General features: G+C 46.3%; 1 protein-coding gene across 2 annotated transcripts in view; it reads left to right on the top strand.

Moving 5' to 3' along the window:
• The first annotated feature begins 2,879 nt into the window (after nucleotides 1–2,879).
• Nucleotides 2,880–25,728, top strand: part of CBL (Cbl proto-oncogene) — an 81,671-nt gene continuing 58,822 nt past the window's right edge. For both annotated transcript variants that reach the window (XM_088443812.1, XM_088443811.1), the window contains exon 1: nucleotides 2,880–3,212. In XM_088443812.1, coding sequence (XP_088299938.1) covers nucleotides 3,072–3,212 — 141 coding nt within the window. In that variant the 5' untranslated portion in view covers nucleotides 2,880–3,071. The remainder of the gene's footprint in view (nucleotides 3,213–25,728) is intronic.

The raw sequence follows: 25,728 nt of genomic DNA, 5'->3' as shown, positions 1-25,728 counted from the left end.
GAACTTAATCCTAGATTGAAATTCTCTCATATTTTTTTTTAAGAATCAAAACATTAAATTAAATAAATTAAAAACTAATTAATCCTTTTGTCCTTTCCCTGTCTTCAGTCCATAAACATATGCCAACTCTGTCGGGCCTCTGACCTCGTTAAGGAAAACATTCTTGGTTTATAAAATTCCTAGGGGTCGTATAGTTTATTAAACTGCCATCCTGTCTACCACTGCAATGCCACTCTGTGCCATGTTCGAAGCTGAACTGCCACGTTAGTGCCGCCCACTGCTGTCGCTTAGCTTAGTCAGCCAGCTAGCTGGATGCAACCTTTTGGCCCTAAACTAGACAAAAAAAAATCAATATTGTGAGCTGTGAGGTGGTCAAAATTGGCTTGAGATATATGTTATTGAGGTTAATAATACTGTAGGAACAAAAACAGGCCCACATTATGTGATTTTAGCTGTTTTTGTTATTTTTTTAGAAAAAATACAGATCCAAAAACAAAAACAAAACACGCAAGGGGCAGTTTTGGAAAAATCAATCCAGATCCAAAACACGAGTAGATACAGATCCAAAACCAAAACACAGGGGTCCGGCACAAATCTCTATTTAAAACACCTTTCTTATCAATTAAACAGTTCAACACAGGTGATGGCATGAGGGAAGTGCAGAAGTAGAGTATTTTGTACCTAATGGAAGAGGTCATGTTTAAGGGTCTGCTACCTACCCTCCAACATGACTCATTCCACCCGGTACAAAATCAGGGAGTTGGTAAGTATGGAGTCTTCTTAAGGTGGGTACACATTGCACGAAACAACAAAAAGTATTCCCCCAGCACTCAGAATGAAATCAGCAATAAGATTTGAAAAAACTACATGGTGGTAGATAATTCAGAGATCTCAGTTGCATATATTTGCAAAGATATGGCTAAGTCTCCGGGCCGCGTCACGGCGTCTCTGATACCGGAGGTCCCTATCACTTGGTCAGAATCTGGGGTGCAGAACCCCAAAAAAGCCGGCGATAGCCAGCTACCCCAGCGAAGCACACCAGTGAGAGACTAAAGTGTTAATATAGGATTAAAGGGAAAACTATGTGTTAATAAGTGAAGGTGTAATTAAAAAGCTAAGAAAAATATATATACACACAAAATATATTGGAAAGTGTAAAAGTGCTAAATAAAGTGTTAATGTGTGCCTCACCAGAGCAGCCCAGCCACACCAACCCCAAGGGGCACCGCACCCCAAACTCATCCCCATATCCAATTTGGGTAATAATTTGGGAAATCCCGATCGTCCTCAGGTAAGTAATAACTAACCTAACCCCCCCTAACCCTTCTTAGGGGTGCCTAACCCTAATCCACCCTGTAAGTGCCTAACCCTAACCCCTCCTTCCCTGCTGCCTAAACCTAAGTCCCCCCGGGTGCACTAAACCTAACCCTCCCCCCTGCGGCTGTCTGTTCGCGGCGCCCGCCATCCCTTCAGTCGGGATGCCGGGCGCCTGTCTCCCGGCCTCAGGAAAATGACAGGTGTCTAGATATAGACGCCTGTCATTTAACCCACGCCGGGATAAAGCAGTCGGGAAGCCGGCTGTCGGGATCACGTCAGCCGGTTTCCCGATTGCATCCCTTCAGGGCCGTAACTAGGGTAATGCGGCCTGTGCCATGGCACAGGGCACCACAGGAAAATGGGCGCTGTTCAGGCCTGTCAATTTTCTGTTTATTATCACTGTCACTTGTAGCTTCGTCTTATTTCATCCCCAGCATCTCATAGCCTCCCCTACCTCTTCCCTGGCCCTTCCCCATGAGGCCATTTCCATTTATTGGGTGCATTATGTAACTATTTGAAAAATGGGGGGCGCCAATGCTCTTTCTGGCACAAGGCACCAAAAATCTAGTTACACATACTTGCCAACTCTCCCTCATTGTCAGGGAGACTCCCTGAAATAGCAGCAATCTCCCTGTCTCCCTGAAGAGTCTACCAATCTCCCTCATTTCATCTTACCCCCATTATGACACTGTTAAATAAAAGAAAAACAGAGATATATACATTCAAATGGGATCATTAGTATCATTTCTCTGCATTGGTTGTAAGGCCCAATGATACCTATGGTTACATGTATTTTCTGAGAAGTATCAGTGTGTTTTCATCAATAAGTAGATCTTACTAACTGCTTTGGGGCTCATTTACATGTGGATGTAAATCAATTTTATGACACGCCCCTCAGATGTAGCTGTACACGCCCCATTTACCGCCGCGCTCATAGGTGCTGCTTTTACAATCTCCCTGAAATGCTTTTTCAAAAGTAGGCAAGTATGTAGTTACAGCTCTGACTGTGCTCACAGTGATTGCTCAGAGAAAGTGGTCAGGAGTTGCTGTACCAGAATGGTGTGCAGCCTTTCAAATAAATGCTGATATTAGGAAGAGAGTTGATGTCATGTTGACCTTTTTTATATGGGATAGGAATCACTCATCCCATAAATTAATTTGCACTGCCATAATCAACATATAGGTGCAACGCTGTAACCTCCTTTCCTACTATTAGCAAATATTAAACCATTGTTATTCTTTCTGTTGAATCAGTCAGGTATTTATAAAACACAAATGAATTCAGCTTACTGCAAAAATAAGTTTAATGGGTCATTTAACAATTATTTGAAAAGAGATTCCTTTATACAAACGCTTTTAGGTGTGGGAATGGTCCTTTATGTTGTCCTAGTAGTGATACTACCTCATGTGAACAAGGGAACTTTTAAACCACTTGCCCACAATAAATATGGCGGATACACACTTTAAAACCTAGACTGCGCATGCGTCCCGTAAAATCCATATAAGGTATTTCCTAGGCATTCGACCAATAGAGTGCTTTTCTTTTCCCAGGAGTGGCTCGGGCGGAGCTTTGTGTGCGGAATCATCTTCTCCTATGGCTGTGCGCGCTCCCGGTCCATGAAAGGCGGAAGTGACGGCGGCAGCGGCGACGCGGTGCTCTGTCTCGGGAGATCCAGCTCCCCCTTCCTGCCCGGCGTATAGTGGGGGGGCCGAGGCGTTCTCCGGTAACAGCAGCCTACCTTACCACGCTCACCATGGCGACCAATATGCGGAAAGGCGGCGGGCTGATCGGGCTGGTAAAGGACGCTTTTCAGCCTCACCATCATCACCCTGCAGCTCAGCCTGGGGCAGTGGACCGGAAGACCGTAGAGAAATGCTGGAAGCTTATGGACAAGGTGAGCTTTCCAGTTATTTTTTTGTAAAGACCGAACCAGTGTTTACCTCATTTGTGACGGCATAAGTAACCGTGCGTTCTCTCCAGGGAAGCTTTTTATAGATACGCAGATGACAGGACCACATAGTGTATATCTTGTGCCTACTATGCTGTTCTCCGTTCCTAAGTCAATTCTTATAAGGCCCAGGGGTTTGTAGCCAGACGTGTCTGTGTTTGTTTATTCTCTTTTAGAGTAAACACGTATTTGGTTTAATCTCCGTAGTTTTCAACCATCTTTAGGGAACATAAATTTGTGCCACAATGTGGAATGCTTATTTATACCCCTTTTTACACCGACCTGAAAATTCCGGGTTAATGCATGTGAACGCGCATCAACCTGGTATTTTTGTTGGTGTAAATGGATCCACCCGGGTCTAGGGACCCCGGGGATCCAACTTTGGTAGTTTGCAGGGTTGGCCACGGGTCGTTCCCGCGTCCCGCTGTAGTGTAAACAGCGCGAGAGAGGAAGAACCGATGCTCACCTACGCCAGAAGAGCCGGGTCAGTGCTGATTCGGCTCTGGTGTGAACTATGCTGACTCGGCACCGCGGTGTAATAGGGATCTAATCCAGGTTGGAAACGTGTTCCAAATTCCAGGTCAGACCTAAGACTTTAGTATAAAAGGGGTATTATATAGCACATCGATATTCCGCAGCGCTTTACTGAGTTTATTTGGCCAGTCATATCAGTCTCTGCCCCAGTGGAGCTTTACAGTCTATTTTCTTTACCACATGTACATGAGGGTTCATTTTTTATTTTTGTTTTGTCAGCAATCCACTTAACCTACCAGTATGTTTTTTTTAGACCGTGGTGCAGGAAACCTGTGCCAACAGAGGAGACTATACAAACTCCACAAAGATGGGTACTTGCTCACTCATTGAACTCAAGACTGTGAAGCAGTAATGCTAACCACAGCTCCTGTGCTAGCCCAATTTTGTTTAATTCTTGTATCTGATGTCCTTATGCTTTGGGGGCAGCAGATACTTTACTTTTGTACTAAATGGTAACGTTCTTATGCTTTTCTGCTGTAATACTTAGGGGGCAATTCAATTAAATGCGATGTTGAATAGTGCCAGGATTGAGTTCCCAGAACTATTTGTTTGGCTGCACTGGTAACTGTGGTTAAACTAGTGCTGCAGTTAAGATGGAAAATTCAGTTGACTGCAAACTAAACACCTGGCATTAGGTGCTGTAAGCTGCATCTCCCAACTTAAGTGCAGGGCACGATGGGGGCAATTGAATAGCTCCAGGCACCTTTTTTATTCCTGGCACTATTTATTATTGCATTTAATGGAATTGCCCCCGTAATGTTTTCTAACTGGAACATTCTACATAAAACCAGATGATTAAATGATCTATCGTTATTCTGCCCATCTAGTGGTTCCTGTTAACTTTATTATTAAACCTTTTGTACTTCCATGTTTCTCACTGATTGCACTGTTTTATAGAGCAGATTTATGTGGACTGTTATATCTGCACATCCATCTAGTGCCATATTTACAGGTACTAAGCTTTCTTTTTGATACTGACAAATACATTTAAAACTATAACCTTAAGATGGTTCCTTGATGAGATGCCAACATCTGACTGTATCCAGAACTGCAATCGGCAGTGTTTTGGAGAAGTTGAATATTTGAACTCCATTTTCCATATTGAACTGCATACAGCAAGTTCCTGTTTAGAGCCTTCCTTTTGGTTGAGGAAGCTGCTGTGGAGTCATAAACTTTAGTTACATCTCGTAATTTAATTGGATGTGTCGGAAAATGGTTTTAATTTTGTCTTATTGGAACATAGTTTCATATTTTGTCTAAAGTGATAACCGAGGCAGTGTGAATGACTTTTTAATAAGTATAATATGTGCCGCAGCTTTCAAGTTAAGTTGTTGCACTGAATTCTCCTATGCCAGCCTCCTACACATGACATCGCTGTACTACAGTGCACAGAGATGTACAGTAGTATAAAATAGGGTCCTGGTAATGCTGCGTGATCCTACTCATGAAGGTCTTTGCAAAGCTAAGCAATAACTTAAGGTGCCTACACACTTGGCGATATTTTACCCGATCTGGCCGATTCCAACACATCGAAACCACAGATCGTGTAAAATATGCCCAAAATCGTGAGTCCCCACTCACGATGCGCATCCCCGCTGGTCGTACATCGCATCGGCAGATCTGCCGTGCTGTAGGGCAGATATGCCAATCTGGGACACAATGCACTGGAATAAGTCTGGATGCACGATAGATCGTTTGTAAATTGGACACTTTAAACACCAAATCGTGTGCAGAGCTGCCGGGAAGGAGTTTCAAAGGAAATCATGCACATCGTGGAATAATGTGCAGATCGCCAAGTGTGTAGGCACCTTTAGTCCTTAAACTAGACAATCTACTGTAACCTACAGTATTTGTACTTGGTAAGGATCAAATCAGAATGGATACAATACATTTTCTTGCAGTTTTAATATATTTACAGATGTTTAGCTAACCTGTAGCAAGTACCTGAATAGTACACATTCTAATGAAAACAAACATGTTGCTTTGTGTACTGCACGTGGGTAATATTGGATGCAAAATATTTTTTATAATTCTCCAGAGATGTGTATAGTATCCAGTTTAATATGTACTTTTGCCCCCTAAAGAACAAGCCAGTATCCTGGCCTCGCAATAAAGCATTTATTACCTGTCCAACTCCCACAAATACAATCGTCAGGCCGTTCCTTCGATATATATATTTTTTTTTTACCCATTCATGCGATATCGCACATGCCTTCGATCATGCTTGTCGGATGATTACTTGTCCAATGGAAGGATCGCATCTTACGTGCAGTTTAATAATCTGATTTGACCAGGCGAGATCCGACCAAAAGTGCAGTGTTTATGCATCTTCAACCGTTCTTGAAATACTACACCAGCAGCAGTGCCACCCCTGTGGGTGGTACATTAATTTTCTTTCAATATTTTGGCAGTCGGGGATCCAAGGTCAGCAGTATGATTGTGTAGCACTGTGGTCGGGACTTACAATCAGGAAAGAGTGATTGTAAAGGTGTGTACCCAGCTTAACTGACTACTAGTCTAAAGCTGATTTGATGCATGCTAGGTTAATTTCTCCAGGTCACTGACAGAAATGTTAGTAGTAGTTTGGAAATCATAATAATATGGAGGGGTTTAGCTGGTGCAATTGTGTGGTTTTCCCAGTTCCCTACTGTATGGGTCCAGAGACTTTTGCAGCTAGTCAGTCTCAATTTGTCATAGGTTAGCATTGTATAGCAAAGATGGCAACACTGAAGCCAAAATATCACCATGTACCAAAATGCACAAGAGAAAAATCATCTGTTTATATGGGGGAAAAGTAAGGATAATGGTGGGTACACACGGGACTATCGACAACGATATCGTTGTTCGATCTCCCAGGTGTGCTGGATTATCGATCATCCAGCACACCATGTACCTATCAACGACTATAACAACCCACGATCAACGATCGCGGGTCCCTATAGTAACCTGGTCCAGTGTTTTCCCCAGAAAATTTTGCCAGCCGGGTGGCTTCAAAAAGTAGCCGGGTGGTAGGCGGTTTCTTGCCGGGTGGTGCACCCGCAAAAAACAGCCTGGGGAGAACATTGGTTATGCATTATATGTATAAACACATATTTACACCCCCCACCCCACAGCAGCAGGGGGTGGGTGTTCCTGAAGATCACCACCACTTCTGCAGCTGCCTAGTAGAAGAGAGTGTGATATTGCGCTGGGGGAGGTGTGGCAGGGAGCTCAGACTGTGATTAGTGCTGATCAGTCTGTCAGTGTGCCTAACCAGACGGGTAGCCATGGGAAAGGGACACTGGGCTGGGGGAGGTGTGGCAGGGAGCACAGACACAGATCAATGCTGATCAGTCTGTCAGTGTGACTGGCCGACCACTAGATTTTCAACAGCCACCAGAATCAGGAGACCATGCCTGCCCCTCTGCTTCCTCCACAGCCACAGTATAAGGCAGCCATGGCTGCCCGGCCAGCTACACTGACTGATTGCCCTTACACTGTGGCTGGGGAGGAAGCAGAGGGGTCGGCATGGACTCCTGAGCCCAGCGGTTGCCAGGCTGATAGAGCCTGTCCAAGAGAATACCTTAGCATGGCGCTTGATCTGTGCGCCTTGCTCTGCTCCAACGGACCCAAAGGAATAACAGAAATGGCAGAGAATGGAGATCTACGTGCTGGTCAGCCTGGAGATGGAAAATGTTGTTCCACACTACAGACAACACTGGGGAGTGGCTAGACGCTTTTCTCAGCCAATGGAGAGCTATTCAGGGTAGAGGCTGCTGGCGGCTATTGGCTGGGGAGATGCAGTTGGCAACAATTGGCTGGGGAGTCACAGCTAGCCGTAGGCAGGGGGGGGTGAGTGCTAATTGCCGGCGGTAGCTGTTTCTTGCCGGGCGATGCGCCAGCAACATACAGCCTGGGGAGAACACTACTGGTCGATATTGACCAGGTTGGCCCTCATGCACTGCCGATGGTTGATATCGACCATACGTGCCCGCGCATCGCAGTTGGTGGCCGTTAAATGCTCGATATGATTGATAACTATATGATCGATATCGTTATCGCTCATATCGTCCATTTGAGTCGTACCGTGTGTACGCACCATAAGTATTCGTGAGATCCTAAATAGACTTTAAATTAGTTTATAGCAAAGTTTATTAATATCCCTTTCACAATTCCAGCAATAATCAGGGTTATTTCATGTGAATGCACAGTAACCTGGGTTATTGTGCAGTGTGTAAGGGCCCAGTTGAAATAACCCGGGTCACTTCAACCTGGGTAACGAACAGTGATGGACACTGGTTCAACCCATCTCACAGTAGGGTGTGCACGAGTAATCTGGGTTGATGCGACCCGGTTCCCATTCACAGAATAGGATGAACTGGCGCTTGGAGATCTTCTCTTGGAGAACTGGCGCTTGGCATCTAATGGCGGTGACGTCATCAGCCTGGCGATGAGCCGGGTCGTGCCACCAGCCTTAAAGGGGTCTCACCCGGGATGGACCAATGGACAAAATCCTGGCTGCGACCCAGGTGTCATATCTGATGTCAGATATTGGTGGGTTTTTTGTTACCGACGAGGTGAGGGTAGTAATGGGAGAGTCTCTAGCAGATGGGAGTAAACGAGTAGTTGGTATATAATTTCTCCTCATGTATTAACTGTGTGTATGAATAGAAACCGGACATCACGGGTAGCAGGTGAGTATGGAACCAGGATACTAGATGCTTTTGGGATCAGGTGAGTATAAGAGCTGTAGAGTATCTTAGATATAGAAGTTCATTAGATTCACTGCGTGTTGGTAAGTGTTGTACTAAAGATGATGCTAGAATGTCGAACTGTACCTGCTATACATGATGTGCTGAGGTGCGGAATAGGTCCAGCTATACAGGATGTGCTGGGGTGCGGAGCAGGTCCAGCTATACAGGATGTGCTGGGGTGCGGAGCAGGTCCAGCTATACAGGATGTGCTGGGGTGCGGAGCAGGTCCAGCTATACCGGATGTGCTGGGGTGCGGAGCAGGTCCAGCTATACACCGAACGTGCTCAGCAGGGATAAACAGGATCAACAGTTTAGGCACAGGAGAACCGAGACTCAACCATGTACTAGCAGAGCACGCCGCCAATAAGGGTTTCCACAGGGCACTAGGACCGAACCAACAACCGCAGCACAGTAACAAGCAGCTTACGGGAGTAGTGACTTGTTGCACTGGCAATTCCCCACTGGTCCAGACTGGCTTTCTAGACATAGCAGCGCACTGATTAGCCCAGGAAGTCCCTCAGGCTGACCATTGGATTACTGGTAGTCAGCTGATGGTCTCCAACATGGTGGTGCCTTCCATGCAGACACACAAGAATACCAACCACATGGAACACACACCAAGCTATCCCAGATCCCTGGCCAGCCAGCCAGTGCTGCCAGCCATCATGGCTGAGTTCTCTGCCAACTCACCCGCCGTCCATGAGGTCCCCGCATGCTGCACCACCAATGCTTGGATAGGTAACCCTTGCAAACTAGCGCTAAACACCCTCAAAGTCCTGACAGCAGGAATGCCATGTGAAAGGGGTATAATTCAGTGTCTCAAGATTTATTAGCTGTATATCATACAAGTGACCTGAAAATTAGAATGGGATATCTCAATGCTATGGGTGGTAAAATGGCATTCTTTAGGGAAAAATACAAATCCTCCATTTATGTCTAAAAACTTTGCTTGTTCTTGGGAGTCTATTCAATTAGTGGCGAAATGTCAATGCAACGGCATGGAAATACTGGCAATGACACCTCATCCTGACCTGGACTCGCAGATTGTTGTACGTAGCTCTACGGGTCTGCAAACAAAAATTTGCAAGTACGTGGCTTGCATTCCCGCTAGGCTGTATGCACCCCGCTAATACAACCTGCCGGGTGATGTCCACGCCTGCGCGCTGCAGTGTCATGAAGGGGGGGGGGGGGGGGGAATTGCGGTGCAATGCTCACCATAGGTGAATAGATACATATATTCACAGTGTGGTAAGAGCTTGGGGGCAGCCCAGCATGTCCGACCCCCACCACCCCAAGGGTGATGAAAAAGAAAAAGAGGTGTCTTAAACAAGCCCTTGTGTCCACACCCCTTTTCGGCCATGCGCGCTAAAGTGCCTCGAGTGCTTTTTCTACAGTCCAGTGCCCTGCCTCGCACCGGACCTAGAATGAACACTGTGGTTACCGTAAATATGACATATGGGTGCACTTACTAATAATTGAGTTGATTCCTCAGTGTCATTTATACACGGACACCATAGCTGTTTTTAATCATCCTTTTCTAGTGTGCATGTGCATGAGAACTGCATATTGCTATATCCTTATTAGACGTTTAATGTGTACCTGACTTATGCCTATATTATTATTATTACATTTTATTTAGAGGGTGCCACAAGAGGTCCACAGCGCCGTACATACAGTAAAGGGTTCACAGAACATTACATTACAATACAGTAACCAACTTATAAAAAGAGCACAAGTAACAATTAGCAACATAATTCTCCATATACAGTACAGCTGGGAAGGTGAATGCTGTCATAGAAGTGCTAGAGAAGAAGGCTGTGAGACAGTGGGGAGGAGGACCCTGCTCCTAGTAGCTTACAATCTAGGGGAGACGGACAGATGACATGAGGCAAGAGTGTGTAGAGGGGGACCTGAGTGCAGGAAGCAGGTGAGGTAGAGATGGCTGAGGCCATGTGAAGAGGCAGAACACAATGGTAACATAAGCCAAGTAGAGTAAAACTTCTTTACATATATGCTCTATTTAGAGACACAGGGGGAGATGTATGAATGTACCAATATGGGGGAAGAAGTGGTATCGGCGCACGTTATATGCAATATCGTTCTCCTCCATGTATTATTGTGGGGTTTGGTGTTAGCAGCGCCAGTAATGACAGGGGTTATCTACAAGATTGTCCAGCACATCGACGCACTATGTATGAACGGTCAGTGGCACTGACCATTCTGACAGCAGCAACTGTCTTTTCCTTTAAACCACAGCAAGGACATCACTGTCCCTGGTTGTGCGGCTGCCAGGCTGCACGCGAGATCTTGCGCATGCCTAGAGAAGCCAGCCTGGAAGGGAGACACATCGCATCAGCACTGTGTGGTCTGGTGGAGATCGCCGGAGGAGGGAGTTTCCACTCCGAGAAGTAAGATGTAATGCATCTAACCTGTACTGCTTCCTTCTTCGCCTCAGTAAAGAGGCGAAGCAGGAAGAGTTATGGGGGCACGATCTGTGCCGCTGTAATACATCTCACCCAGAGAGACGATAAGGTGACTGTCATTTGGCCTGCCTATCTATGGGTGTTCTGCCAGTGATGATCTGTTAGATGACTACTTACCAAGCAATGCGGTATGGTGTTTAGCTGCTTATTTTATCCCTCTTGTGCACCAGTTTCCAGTGGGTCCTGAATACGGCTTTATTTATTACCATAATCTGTGCAACTTTTTTTTTGTGTGTGAGATCTTGTTCCTCATGGGAATTCACCCCTCTGCTGAACAGACCAGGGCTGTGCGACATTAATGACTAGGAGATTCCATTCTAGTTTTCCCTGTTGTGATGTCACTAGCTCACCCTGTCAACCTCATATTAGTAGCAACCTTTGCGCCAGCTGCAAATGTTGCTATGAGAATTGCTAAAGGTTGTTTTGTTTTTTTTAACTGAAAGATGACTTTCATCAGCTAGATGATTAATTACCACGTGATATGCCTTTTTATTTTTTATCATTGGTCTGTACATTTAACGCATATTCATCTAAATGAATTCTTTCCTGTTTTGATCAGCTGTTGCACTGTATGTGCTGAATATTACACTATATGCTGAATATAAATGACATAAGGTATTTCAGATGTTCCACTAATTATCAGGGTAGAGACGCACACAGAAAAAAGCTCCTCCCGATGCTATTCAACTCCCAGTGAAATTAATCCCCCCCCCCCCCCCCCATGTCTGGGGTATGTAAAGTAGTGCTTGATTAATATGGGAACATATTTCTAACAAAGTTCTGTGCAATTATGAAACAAAATTTAACTTATGAAGCCTGCAACTTCAAAATGTAGGTTGAGTCTCCCATATCCAAGCATTGCGAAATTCAGAATTTTTTTTTTTTTAGCATGACTGAGATGGTAAAACTTTTGCTTTTTGATGTTTCAATGTACACAAACTTTGTTTAAGGCATAAAATTATTAAATATATTGTAAAAAATTACCTTCAGGTGGTATATATGAAACATAAATTCATGTATGTACGCAAACTTTGAGCATCAAAATTATTAAAAATGTTGTATATAATTACCTGAATGCTGTGTTGTGTGTGTATACGGTGTATATGAGACAGATTTGGGTCCCATTCCCAATATATTTCATTATGCTATGCAAATATTCCAAAATATGGAATATTCCGATATCCAAAATACCCCTGGTCCCAAGCATATTGGATATGCGGGACTCAACCTGTATATATTTGGTGTTGTGTGCTAGTCAACAGAAAAAATATAAATGAAATAAAAAAAAAATACTAATGGTTTCCACTATATATCATCTGCTCCTAGGGAGTGTATTCAATACTTATGGTTACCCAAAATGTTCAGGTTTTCCTGTGCATCTTTGCTGGTGCTGGTAGGCACAGTGCGACAGAGAAACTGTAAAAATGCCGCTAATTGAATACTTCCACCCTCTTTTCCCTGATACTAATATCCCAGTGTAGTTAAGAAATTGAAGCACACTATAGATATGGATATTTTTTGGCAATGCACTGATCCTCCTACCTCACAAGTCAACCACAAACTATTTACCGTTACAAAAGACTAATGATTTGATGTCTGTCAAGGTTCTCAGACTTGAATTTGATGTTTGGTGGGGAGATCTCAAGCATGCAGTGCTGTCAAAAAGTTCTGCAATGTAGTTTGACTAATAGAAAATCAAGAATAGAATGATTAAGCTGGCGGCAAGAGTACTTTAAAAGCTGTGATTTCTGACCATGGAAGTATGAATCAACAGCATGCCCAAATTCTGCACATGCCACATTCACATTTTACCAGCTATCTTTAGACTCTTAGGGCGGAATTCAATTGATTTTGCGGCCCGCATCTCCCGTCTAAAGTGACAGGAGATCGCGGGCCGCTATTCAATTGTGCCAGCTTTTCACGCTGATCGCGCCCATAGAGGTCAGGTTTAGCTGCGTAAAGCAGCTAAACCCGACCAAAGTGCTGGGCGCGATCGCGAAAAGTGATGTTTGGGTGCCCAAACATGTCACTTTTCGCACATTTCAGCTCTCATCCCCCAGGGGCTGCAAGCTGAAATGTAGTGCTTGGCTGCTGATCGCGCCCGACAGGAGCAAGAATAGAATAGCTCCGTCGGGCGCGATAGGGGCTGGAAAGAATTGAATTCCGCCCTTACTGTCTTAAGTTTATATAAATGCTGTATCCTCCTGCATCATTTATTCTGGTTGCTAGAACCAATCCTTAAAAACACTGGGGTAATTTTGCAGCCTTTTTTTTTGCAGACTCTACTAGTCTTTTATTCACCTCTATTACAATTGAGCTATTGAAATCAAGAGTTTAGGAACGTGAACTTAATGTTATGGAGGCAAACGTTACCTCTTTGATGTTTATTGCGGTTGCTAGCAGCAACCATTTTAAAGATAACAATATATATATATTCGTGTTTTAGCATAGTTACTTCTCCTTTTGGTATGGTCTATTTGAATATGTTACTGAGTGAGCATTCAATGTTAGTCTCCCTATTGTTCCAGTGACAGATTAAGAAATTGTGGACTGTTTAGAGTTGTTGCTACTAACTTGCTCTGAATGATCACATGAGATTTGCATGCACCCACAGAGTCTCCACTAAGTTTGTATCGCATATAAGCTTCCTTTCCGAAGCAGAACTATAAAAACTAAAAACACCTTTTTTAGGTTTTTGTTAATCTGTTAAATGAGTTTTCCCATCCCCTCCATTTAAACAATATGTATCAGAATGATGTCCTTTAGCAACCACCAACATGAAACAATTGTTGATTGCAGTCATTGCATTGCATGAGGAAGTGCATAGAAAACTTAAAACAAAAAATAGGATTTTGGTGCTTACCGATATATCCCTTTCTCTGATTCCATAGGGACACTGGAGCATATACAGTGGGGTATAGATGAGTGTGAGAGTGGAGCCTGGCACTTTAAATTTCTTCAGGTGTAGCTGGCTCCTCCCCCTCTATACTCCACCCAACCGCCGTTGAGATTAACCAAGCTCGAGTAGAGCCAGAGAGCATAGCCAACAGAGAAAGAAGAGACAAAAAATAGGAGGAAATAACCAAGAAGGTTCAAGACCGGAAACAGTCAACCAAAATGACAACCGAACAACACACTGCAGAAAACCAAATTGCAGCTAAAAGTTGCCAACACTGCAGTAAGGTACAGCGCCGGGAGGGCGTCCAGTGACCCCTATGGAATCGGAGAAAGGGATTTATCCGTAAGTACCAAAATCCTATTTTCTCCTTCATCCACTAGGTTACACTGGAGCAAATACAGTGGGGACCTCCCAAAGCTGACCTCCCCGGGTGGGAAGGCACTAAAAGATTGAAGTGCTCTGCGACCAACATGAAAAAAGGGCATCGGAGAGCAACAGTCAACCATAATCATGTAAGAAAAATGAACCGGACAGTCGCATGGCAAGCTGACAAGCACAAGTTCTGCCCTGAACTACCTGGGACCTTTTCTGAAATGCAGAGTGTAACAAAAAATTGTTTTAACCTGGAAATAATATGAGAACCAGACACAAGAACCTGAACCACTTATATAGACAGTGAAGCTACAGCCAACCAAAAAAGAATCACAAGAATGATCAACCAGGAAGGCCAATGCCTCCAGTTACAGAAAGAGTTGAAAAATGTGCAGAGCACATATTGCTTAGAATAAAAGATTAAAGAAGGAAGAGGGATTGAACAAAGTTCCAGCTCTGACCCCACACAGCAAGATGAGAGCCAATTGTTGACTAGGACCAAGAAGAAGGTACACCTCGCAGGAGCTCAAACCTAACTATAGGAGCAATCATTGGGTTATCACCAAGAGCTTGAGAATCCAGAAGCAGGAAGCACCAAGGTGACTAGAGATTCCCTGCTGAAGATTAGCCGATCAGGTAGTAGGTCAACTGATATCAAGACTACCGAGAAGGCAACAGTCTGCACCCTCGAGACTGTCGAGTCCAGGAGAACACTATTGACCACTGGTGCCATGAGGTATTAATCGCAAGTGAACCACGGTGAGGAACACCGAGCAGCAGCAGACTTCCATGTGATGGAAGCATGTCAACATCATCAGCCCAGGCCTAGACGGTACTAAGAATGAGCTGTGTAGGTGAACAAACCAGCCATCGCAGCAACAACGATGGGACATCTGCAAGAATTACAAGATGTAAAAACCACAAAAGGCGAGGCCAGACGTGGAACCGTAATAACATGCAGAAGGTTTGTTCCACAAACCACTAAGAGGGCATAGAAACATTGGACCCACGAGCAAGGATCACAAGAGTTCGATAAAAAAGGTGCTACCTCTAAGGGGAACCAAGAAGAAAACTTGGGCTACATCAAGGTATGAAAATAACAAGCAGGTCTCAAAGAAAGCCGCAAGAGTGACAAGGTAGGTCCACTAGGGAACTATAAAACTTAAGCAAATCTACCTGCGGAGCAGAATAGACTATAGCCGAACCCAGAAAATGTCCATTAAAAATACTCAAGGTTATGTCTGTTTGAAATTTATATACCGCAAACCAGCAGACAATTAAGGTAATGGGAAAAGAAAAGGACAAACTCAGGAAGTCACTTGAGAAACCAGTGACCTAAAGAGATACATATACTTCAAGGCAACCTGGAGAGGTAAGCTGAGATAAAAGAACATAAGACTGACACTCCCTCCTATGTTATCTTGGTAGATAAGAGGACACACATTGACCAATTGCAGCTGCATAGCAGCTGTACTGCGAACCCTTTTTTTTACTCAGAAGATCCTTTCTGTTCTATTACCTGAATGATTGAGTCTGGACGCATAAACAAGGCAATTTGAGCTGCCATAGGAAGGGCCCGAATCACCGCCTCAGAATTACTCAACGTAGACTGTCTATTAATAACTGAACTATGCACTGACCAATTCACCCCTGGAGGACAAAAAAAAAGCTGACACTGTAAAATGATAGTCCCCCAAAAGCATAGAAGTAGCACTTCTAACAAAAGACATGTGGAACCATAGTGCTAGCAAGGCATCTCCCAACAACCAGTACACCCTAGTATGAACTTCACACTGGTAAAGCTGCAGCCTGTTACAAAGTACAGAGTATAAAGGACAATGCAGAAGGTTGAAATTGTTCTACCTATCAATGCATACCTTGTAGAAAACATGGAGAAGCCTGGGAAAGACCCAAGGCCTCAACACGCAACATGCGCCTTATACTGAGCTAATTGCCCTATGTGCATTGTTGTGCAATGTGGGCTCCTGAACCGGGTGAAGCACAGACTGACTGCCCTCCCAGTACTAACCAGGCCAAACCCCGCTTAGCTTCCAAGAACAGACTAGATTGGGCATCAGTGTTCTCCCCAGGCTGTTTTCTGCTGGCGCATCGCCCGGCAGAAACAGTCTGCTGCCTGGCACTGACCCCCGCTGTGGAACACTGGCCTCTTAAGTGACCGGAGGCTAAAGAAGCCTCCGATCGCTTCAGAGGCAAGCATCCCAGTGATGCACTGCGCGAATGACGTCACCCGCGACATGAGGAGCCTACCAGCGAGCCTGCTGGATCTAGTTAGATCCAGTCAGCGTGAGGCAACTGGAGTGGGAGCGCGAGTGGCCAGCAAGTAAAGGTAAGTTCTGGGCTAGGGCCAGGACCAGTCTGGGGGCACTGCCTAAGGGGCACTATTTAAACTTGGGGCACTGCCTAAGGGGCCAGCCTGGGGGCACTGCATAAGGGACACTTTAAACCTGGGGGCACTGCATAAGGGACACTATTTAAACCTGGGGGCATTGCCTAAGAGGCCAGCCTGGGGGCACTGCATAAGGGACACTTTAAACCTGGGGGCACTGCATAAGGGACACTATTTAAACCTGGAGGCACTGCATAAGGGCCCAGCCTGGGGGCACCGCATAAGGGCAAAGCTAAACTACAGGGGGCACTGCATAATGGGCACTTTTGACTGAGAGCCAATGGGGCAGCAGCCTGAGACCTGTCGGACTGGGTTGGTAAAGGAGATACCCCTTTTCCCGGCTCGCATAATTGCGAAGGCCCCCACCCGGCTATTTTTTGATGCCACCCGGCTGGAAAAAATTTCTGGGGAGAACACTGGGCATGTTCAGGGTGGAGTAACTGTAGGCTATAAGAAAACAAATGGAGCAAAATGGACCTGACAGTCACCTTTAAAGAGCCAAGTCTGCAAGAACGGCAGGAAAAGTGACATAAGGTGTGCGTGTCTCACCAAAGCTCTGTGCCTTTCTTCTTTTGGGGTCTATAGGGATCCGGGGGGATATTATGGTTGGAAGACCAGGCACCAAACCGTTAAGAACTTTGGCTCCCAGAATGCCCGGGTCCTCCTCCATATATACCCTGCCCCTAGCCATAGGACTTCAGTTTATTCCTTTGGTGTTCAGGTGCACCTTTTCTAAAGGGGACTGCTTAGGCAGTCCTAAGCTTTCATTTTAGGATTTATTTTGATTTATGCCGGGCCGCAACATCAGTAATTGTGCTGGTGATTTCGGCGGGTCATGGCTGAGCTTCGCTAGCAGCAGTGCTGTGACCTGTACTGCATCGGATGCTGGAAGATGTCGGGTAAGGCGATTCCTCGCTTGTGGCAGTCCCTGCTTCTAGAGTCGGTGATCGTGCTGAGCCCAAAAAGTGTTGGTCCCAGGGACCCCTCACTTTAATAAATTGGGGTCCTACCTGACCTTTTCTGGGTTTCATCTAAATGACGGTGTTCTGTAAATCTAACATCTACAGCTACAGCCCATGAAGCATGTAGCAGATGAGATTAGCCTAGATAGGAAAAAAACAAACCCATTGGCCACAGTAGAAATAAAAACAAACACATTGGCTCCGACAGGATGATTAAAAAAAAAAATTAAAGACAATTTGGCTCCCACAGGAAAAAATAAAACACAATTGCTCCTGACAGGAAAAAAACACCAGACACATTGGCCCTGATAGGGGAAACACACACATTGACCCTGGTAGTAAAAAAAAAAAAAAAAAAAAATCAAACACTGGCCCCAAGAGGAAAAAAACACATTGGCCCTTACTGGAAAAAAATGAAACACATTCATTCAAATTCATTGGACTGCAGCCTGTCCTACTGTGGCGGGAGGCGGCATGCAGCTACATGACATCATGTTGCCTGAGCCTCCTGGAAAAGTCCAGGGCTGCCAGGCTATAATGATGCCGCATGGTGGGTGCAGACAAAATTTGTGGGGCCCAGTAGAAATTAAACAAGTAAAGCTCCCCAATCTGAGGCACACAGATAGGAGGAAAGCGAATAGATGATCACAAATGCAGGGTGGGCAGAGGCATATAAGGGGAGGGTGGGTAGAGTAGCGTTCTCTCTAGGCTGTTTTAGCGGGGCGCTGCACCCTGCCTTCACAGCCTGCGTTTGCCGTCTTCACCCGCGTGTCGCAGTGTCCCCTAGGTGGGGAAATGTGCAGTGACCCGGTCACCGCCGGTGAATAGACACTGGGCGCATGCGCCCGGCCTCTATTCTCCCTGTCAGCAGCACTTGGGGGCTGCCCAGCGTGTCCGTAAGTGCCGGGCACGCCCCCAAGGGTGCCAAAAAGGTGACTGTCTTAGACACGTCCCCTTTTCAATGACCACACCCCCTTTTTGGGTGCGCGTAACTGCCTTCTCTAGCTCCGGCGCCCTACCTGGCCGCCGGAGCTAGAGTGAACACTAGTAGAGGGACAGACAGAAGCACACAGTGGGTGGACGGAAGCACGCATGGCGGTTGGGGCAGATGCATGCTTTGGGAAGGGGGTAGAGAGAGTGACAAGTAAATATATAAAAAAGAATTGAAAACATTAGACCTACCTGGAGGTGATGATAGGGGTGGGGAAGTCAAAGAAATGCAGACACTGATTTTATATACTACCAGCAGGAGGGAGTGTGTTGGGGGCAGCTCTGTTTACTCGCCAGGGCCCGGCAGCAGTGACATCAGGTTGGCTGTGGGGAGCTATCAGTCGGCTCTGCAGAACTTTCATGCTCACCACACTTAGCGCCACACAGCCGCCGCACTGAAATGACAGGCAGCCAAACTGATTAACTTTTAGGCTGCCTGTCACATGTCGCTCAATGCTGCTTGGCTAGCGAGCATGGACAGCCGCCTGGCAGCTCCCCCTCCCCTGGTACAGAACTCCCACCCCTTACAAATGTACCACCATTATGGAGGCCCTGGGTGTGGGTCCCGGCGGCCTCCGCACAGCGCCCATTATGTGGTGGCGCCCTTGTGCAGCAACTCTGGTAGGACGTGCCTTGAGCTGACCCTGAGCACAAGTCACCACTCGCTACCCACTTGATGCCGCTGGCTGGCCTGACTCCACCCTCCGCTTTTTACAGCCTGCCGCTGAGCCGTGCTCTTCAGTCAGCTATTGGCTACAGCCGCCCCTTCTAGAAAAGTGAGTCCCCGGTCCTCAATACCGGGTAAAATATGCGTTTATAGCTCGTATTTGCCATCACTGAGTATAAACGCACCAGAATCTGCTGCTGTAAGTACCAGGGATTGTCCGCGTTTTTATTACACCAGCCAGGGCCTTATCTGACGCCAGGGATCAGCAGCGGACGCATATCTGTTGCCACGAGGCCAGCGTACCCGATTGGTTAATGCAGCTTAAGGTAGATAGGCGCTCCTCCCCTGACCCAGACGCAGTCCTGATGAATAGGTTTTGCGCGTCTGGGTTGCTCCGCCTACCCTCCATGTATATGAGACTCTCACAATCCACTGAGTGCACCTGGTAGCTGTTGGTCTCAGGGGGGGTCTGGGTCAGTCTTATTGTAGTGTTTCCTCTAGCTCCGGCAGCAGGCAGGGCGCTGGAGCCAGAGGGGGCAATCTAGTGCGCACGCCGATGGCGCGCGTCCGAAAAGGGGGCGTGTCTATAAGACTCGTCCCCTTTTCGTCATACTTGGGGGCGTGCCCGGCGCTTACGGACATGCCGGGCAGCCCCCAAGCGCTGCAGAAAGGGAGAATAGATGCCGGGCACATGCGCCCGGCGTCTATTCTCCGGCGGTGACCGGGTCACCGCATGTTTCTCCACCCGCGGGACACTGCGTCCCGCGGGTGAGAACTGCTCCCGCAGGCTGTGAGGGCAGGGCGCTTTTTGCCCTCCTCCTGGAGGGCAGGGTGCTTTTTGCCCTCCAGAAGGAGGGCAGGGCGCCGCGCCCCGCTAAAACAGCCTAGCGGGAATGCTATACTGTATACCTCTCCCCTGGTTAAGGTAAACGGTTGGGATGTAGTCCGGAAGCCGCCGGTCTAAATGCCGACCGCTGGCTTCCAGACACTGTAATCCCGACTAGGGACGAATGACAGGCGTCTAAATCGAGCGGATGCCGGGCGCCGCAGCGGACAGCCGAGGGGGGGGGGGGGGTTGAGAGAAGGTTAGGTTTAGGGCTCCCAGGGGGGACTTGGGGTTAGGCACCCCCCGGGAGGTTAGGGTTAGGCTAGGGGGTAGGGGGAGGGAGGGTTAGGATTAGGCACCCCTGGGGGGAGGTTAGGGTTAGACACTAGCCCGGGGAACTTAGGTTTAGGCAGAGGGGAAGGGGGGGCTAGGTTTAGGCACAGGGGGGAAGGTTAGGGTTAGGCACCCTAAAGGAGGGTTAGGGGGTAGAAGTAGATTAGTTTTATACTTACCTTTAGGACGATCGGGATTTCCTCCTTTGTCAGGCAGCCGCTGTCGGGATTTGAACCCGGTAATACATATCACATCCATACGGTTCTATATATCCTTTCTTCTTCAGGGTCCGTAGGCTCCGCAGGGAGACCTTGGGGTGTAGGTAATGGGAATCAATCCGGACACCACGCAGTTAAAGCTTCACAGCTTTAAGGATGCATTGGGCCCACTCTGCCTATGCCCCTGAGCCAGAGGCACCTCAGTTTCGTTGGTGCCCGGCCGGAGTCTGGTCACCATTTTGCAGGGGGGCTGTTCATCAGCCCCTAATTCTTCTTTTTTTTTTTTTTTTTTAATTTAGTTACTGCTACAAGCGACTAGAGCGCACAGCAACAGACTGTCCTTGGGACATCTGTGCTGCCGCTCCGCCACCCCTCCGTTGCCGTGACGCCAGTACTGATCTGGGGATCTCAGAGGTCAGGAGAGGACCCAGACTGCACCCGGACATCGGGACAGGTAAGGCGGGTCGCCGCTCGCGGTGACCCGCGTATAATGGCAGTCAATACCTCCGGTCTTGGGACAGACCGGTGGTGCTGGGTGTGGACGCAGGCTCCGGCCATCGTGCTCCAACTTGACCACCGGGGACATATTGGTTGCGGGAAACCAGCGTCCCATGGGTTAATAACCGGTCAGGGGAGATAGCTTCCCTGCTTAAGTGGCTCCTCGTCTCAACTCCGCACGTTTTCCCACTGTGATCTGCCTTCCCTGAGCTGCTCTCCTTCTCTGAGTTCTTTGCGTTGCTGTAGTTGATTTTGAGCACATTGTAATTATTTTACATATGCATTGTATGTGACCGTTTGCTAGCTGCTGACTATGATTTTTTTTTTTTTTCTGTCAATTATAACTGTCAGGGTTATTTCTTTGAGTGCTTCACATTCATTTAGAATTTGTGAAAGGATGTCACATTACTTTGCAATTGTTGCCATTGCTTTAAACATGTCAAAAGATAAAGGGAAACGAGGGAGAGGCACCTGTGGTTGGTCTCATGTATATCATGTGCGGCATATTTGTCCTGACAGGAAATAAAGGAGGGTTTGTGTGCTGTCTGTTTTAAAGAGACACCTCACCAGTCCGGTTTACCTGTTGTCGGACAAGAGCCATCTTGGATCTACTTCTGGAGAGGAGGAACATCCATCTCCTGTGGATGTTACTACTTTGGTGAGGGCGGTTAGATCAGTCCTAGATATTCAGGATGGTGAACCAACTCCTAGTAAGAAGCCTCCAATGTTTAATCACCACCGACAGGTGGTCAAAACGGTATTTCCTGTGTCTGAACAGCTCACTGAGCTTATGAGGAGGCATGGGGAAACCTTGATAAGCGATTTTATGTTGATAAGAGAATAAAATCATTGTACCCATTCCCACCTTCGGTATGCTCTAATTACCTCCTACTGTGAATGCTCATGTAACACATCTAATCAGAAAGGCTACATTGCCTATTCAATCGGCTTCTTCTCTGAACAATTCCGCAGATAAAAAGATTGAATCTTGTCTTGAGGAGATTTTTTTTTTCATCATTTGGAGTGGTTACCCTTCCGGCTATAGCTGGAACCTGGGTAGCTAAAGGAGTTGAAAAATGGATTGGGGCATTGGAAAATTCCCTACCAAATCTGCCAGAGAACAGATGATGAATATCTCCCATATACAGGAAGCTGCTTCCTATCTGGAAGGAGTTGCAGTGGATGCTGGAATTTTAGCTTCTAAGGCATCAGCAGCATCCATAGTTGCACGTAGAGCCCTGTGGTTAAGGTCTTAGAAAGCTGATACAGCATCAAAAAAGGTGCTGGAAGTCTTACCTTTTCATGGAAAGGTACTCTTTAGAGCAGAGCTGGATATCATAATCTGTACTCTGGCGGCTTCAAAGACAGCAGGTCTGCCATCTACGTCATATAGTAGAACTAAGCCGGTTTCTTTTCAGTCTTTTCGTCCTCAGTGGAAAACCAAAAGACAGACTTCCTCCAAGCCGGATAGTTTTCGTAAGCCTAAGCGACAAATTAAGGGGGTCTGGCCAGACAAGACATTCAGCCTCTAGGACAGAAAATAAGCCCTTGGTCTGATGGAGTGGGCCTCCTCCTGGGGGATCCCAGGGTGGGATGGCCAACTTCTTCAGTCTGCGGATTGTTTGCATCAAACAAATACAGATGCCTGGGTCCGAGAAGTGGTTTCTCAGGGGTATGCCCTCACTTTCAGGGTACACCCCCTCCAGAGGTTTTTGCCACACAGCCTCCATCGGATGTGGGCAGGGCCTTGGCTTTTCAGGAAGCTATTCACCCCCTGCTGCAGGCAAGGGTGATAACTTCCCTATTGGGACTGGAGTTATTATTCAAATCTATTTCTGGTCCAGAAACCAAATGGGGCATATCGCCCTATATTGAATCTAAAAACCCTCAACAGGTTTATCAGTGTTCCAAAATTCCACATGGAAACTCTGGTTAATTATTTTGGCTATGGAGCCGGGAGATTACATGGTATGCCTGGATATTCAGGATGCATATCTGCATGTCATGACTGCCTATCTCAGGTGTCAGGGAGTCAGAATACTGCCATATCTGGAAGACCTCCTGATATTGGCAAAGATGCGGGGGTGTTGCCACACCATCTTCAGTTGACCAAAGCCTGCCTACAAAGGCACGGGTGGATCATCAATTGGAAGAAATAATCACTTTCTCCAACACAGCAGATGATTCATCTGGGAGCGTTGCTAGATTCTCAGGCACAAAAAGGGTGTTTCTGCTAGAGGACAAGATTGTGGCATTATCAATGCGGATACACAAGCTGATACGCAGGCAAAGAGTATCCATTCTGTCAGCAATGCAGATGCTGGGATAAATGGTATCGACCTTCGACATGGTGGGCTATGCTCAGTTCCATTCCAGACCTCTGCAAAGATTGATTCTCTCCCGGTAGAACGGACAGTATCATTCAATACGGTCCCAGATGATCTTTCTCCTTTGACTTCCTAAGTCGATAGGACATACACGCCGGAGAGTGGTCTCTCCATCCGGGAGTATTTTAGCTCCTGGTAAACAAATAGGGTTTACTAGAGAGAGAGCTCATGGTGTCACACCACAACCACAAGGTCCCCAGGTACGGGTCCAGATCCAGAGATCCATCAGCAGCCTTCGTGGATGCACTTTGCAGTAAGATAGGACTTCAGGTTGGCGTATCTCTTTCCTCCAATTTCCCAGCTTCTTAGGAAATTTCAAGCAGGAAGGCGGAACAGCAATACTGGTGGTTCCAGCTTGGCCCAGACGTCATTGGTTCACTGAGATGCAGAATCTGTCAGACAGGCCATATCCTCTTCCTCTGTGGCAGGATCTGCTAGCGCAGGGTCCCTGCCAACATCTGGACTTGGTACGTCTAGCTTTGACGGCGTGGCTCTTGCAACTTCCATCCTAAAAACAAAGGGATTTTCCAGTTCGGTTATTCAGACGATGCTTAGGGCAAGGAAGCCTGCTTCTGCCCGCATCTATTGCTGAGTTTGGCATTCCTTTGATCAATGGTCATAAGGAATATGATCCTAAGGTATTCAGGAGTCTGGCTTTTCTGCAGGCAGGATTAGTCATTGGTCTCCGTCTGGCTACTTTAAGGGTGCAGTCTGGTTCCAGAAGAAGATTGATTCATTACCAGATGTTAGAATTTTTTTCCAAGGAGTTCTGCAGGTTAAGCCTCTTTGTTCCACCGGTAGCACTGTGGGATTTGTCTTTTGGTTCTTAAGGGGTTACAAGCATCCCCATTTTAACCTTTAGACTCTGTAGATTTGAAGTGGTTGACAGCAAAGACAATTTTTCTTCTTGCTATCTTATCTGCTCGCAGAGTCTCTGATTTGGCAGCGCTCTCGTCGCTCTCCATTTTTGATTTTTTTTTAATATTTGAATTGCCTTGTTTGCTCACCAACTTGTTCATTATCACTCCCAGCAAGGTCATTCAGGCAACTTTAATGCGCGCACACTCAAATAAAACTTGTTTAATAGGACCACTTTTATTCTATGTCATCCAAAAATCTAAATACTGCTCAGTATATACGAAGCAGCTCAATTTACATGGAACTAACTTACTCTAGTGCAGGGATGGGGAACCTCAGGCCCGCGGGCCGTATAAGGCCCCCGGAATCATTTGGTCTGGCCCTCTGAGCTTTTTTCTGCTAGCGTCATCTGGCTTGAAGGGTGCTTAGAATGGCACTCTGCAGCCAGAATCTATGTAACAGTGCCGCCAGGACGCTTCAGACTGTCACACCGCTGCCTGGAGCATACTTAGGATGCTCTGGGCATTGCTGTAATCACCGGAGATTGTGACCCCGCCCCAGTGTGTTGTCACACGGAGGGGATGTGGCCTGCACCAGGCCCGCAAATAATAATATACAGGTTGAGTCTCCCATATCCAAATATTCCGAAATACGGAATATTTTTAGCATGACTGAGATAGTGAAACCTTTTGGTTTTTGATGGTTCAATGTATGCAAACTTTGTTTAAAGCACAAAAGTATTAAAAATATTGTATAAAATTACCTTCAGGCTTTGTGTATAAGGTGTAAATGAAACATAAATGAATTTCATGTAAGTACACAAACTTTGTTTGAGCCACAAAATTATTGAAATATTGTATAAAATCACCGTCGGGCAGTGTGTATAAGGTGCATATAAAATATAAATGCACTCTGTGTTTAAATTTGGGTCCTATTCCCAATATATTTCACTATAGTATGCAATTATTCCAAAATACGGAATATTCTGATATCCAAAATACCTCTGGTCCCAAGCATTTTGGATATGGGAGACTCAACCTGTATATATCAAAATGGCCCTCGGCAGAAAAAAGGTTCCTCATCCCTGCTCTAGTGAGTACATTAAATGTTCTATAATGCTACAGTTGATCCCATACTCCTCTTTTGAACCGAAGAGGAGTTGAACTTTAAAATAGTTTTTAACCAACACAATTTCTAAACAATTAAGAATGAAGCAAAACAGGAAACTAGATGAGCTACATTCAAGTAAAGCTTCCGCCTACAAATTACATTCCTTTCACATCTGGAATAGATGT

The sequence above is a fragment of the Taudactylus pleione genome, unplaced genomic scaffold, assembly GCF_031769625.1.
Source record: "Taudactylus pleione unplaced genomic scaffold, aTauple2 ptg000334l, whole genome shotgun sequence".
In the NCBI taxonomy this organism is placed as follows: Eukaryota; Metazoa; Chordata; class Amphibia; order Anura; family Myobatrachidae; genus Taudactylus; species Taudactylus pleione.
This window is presented reverse-complemented; position numbering and strand designations above follow the sequence as displayed.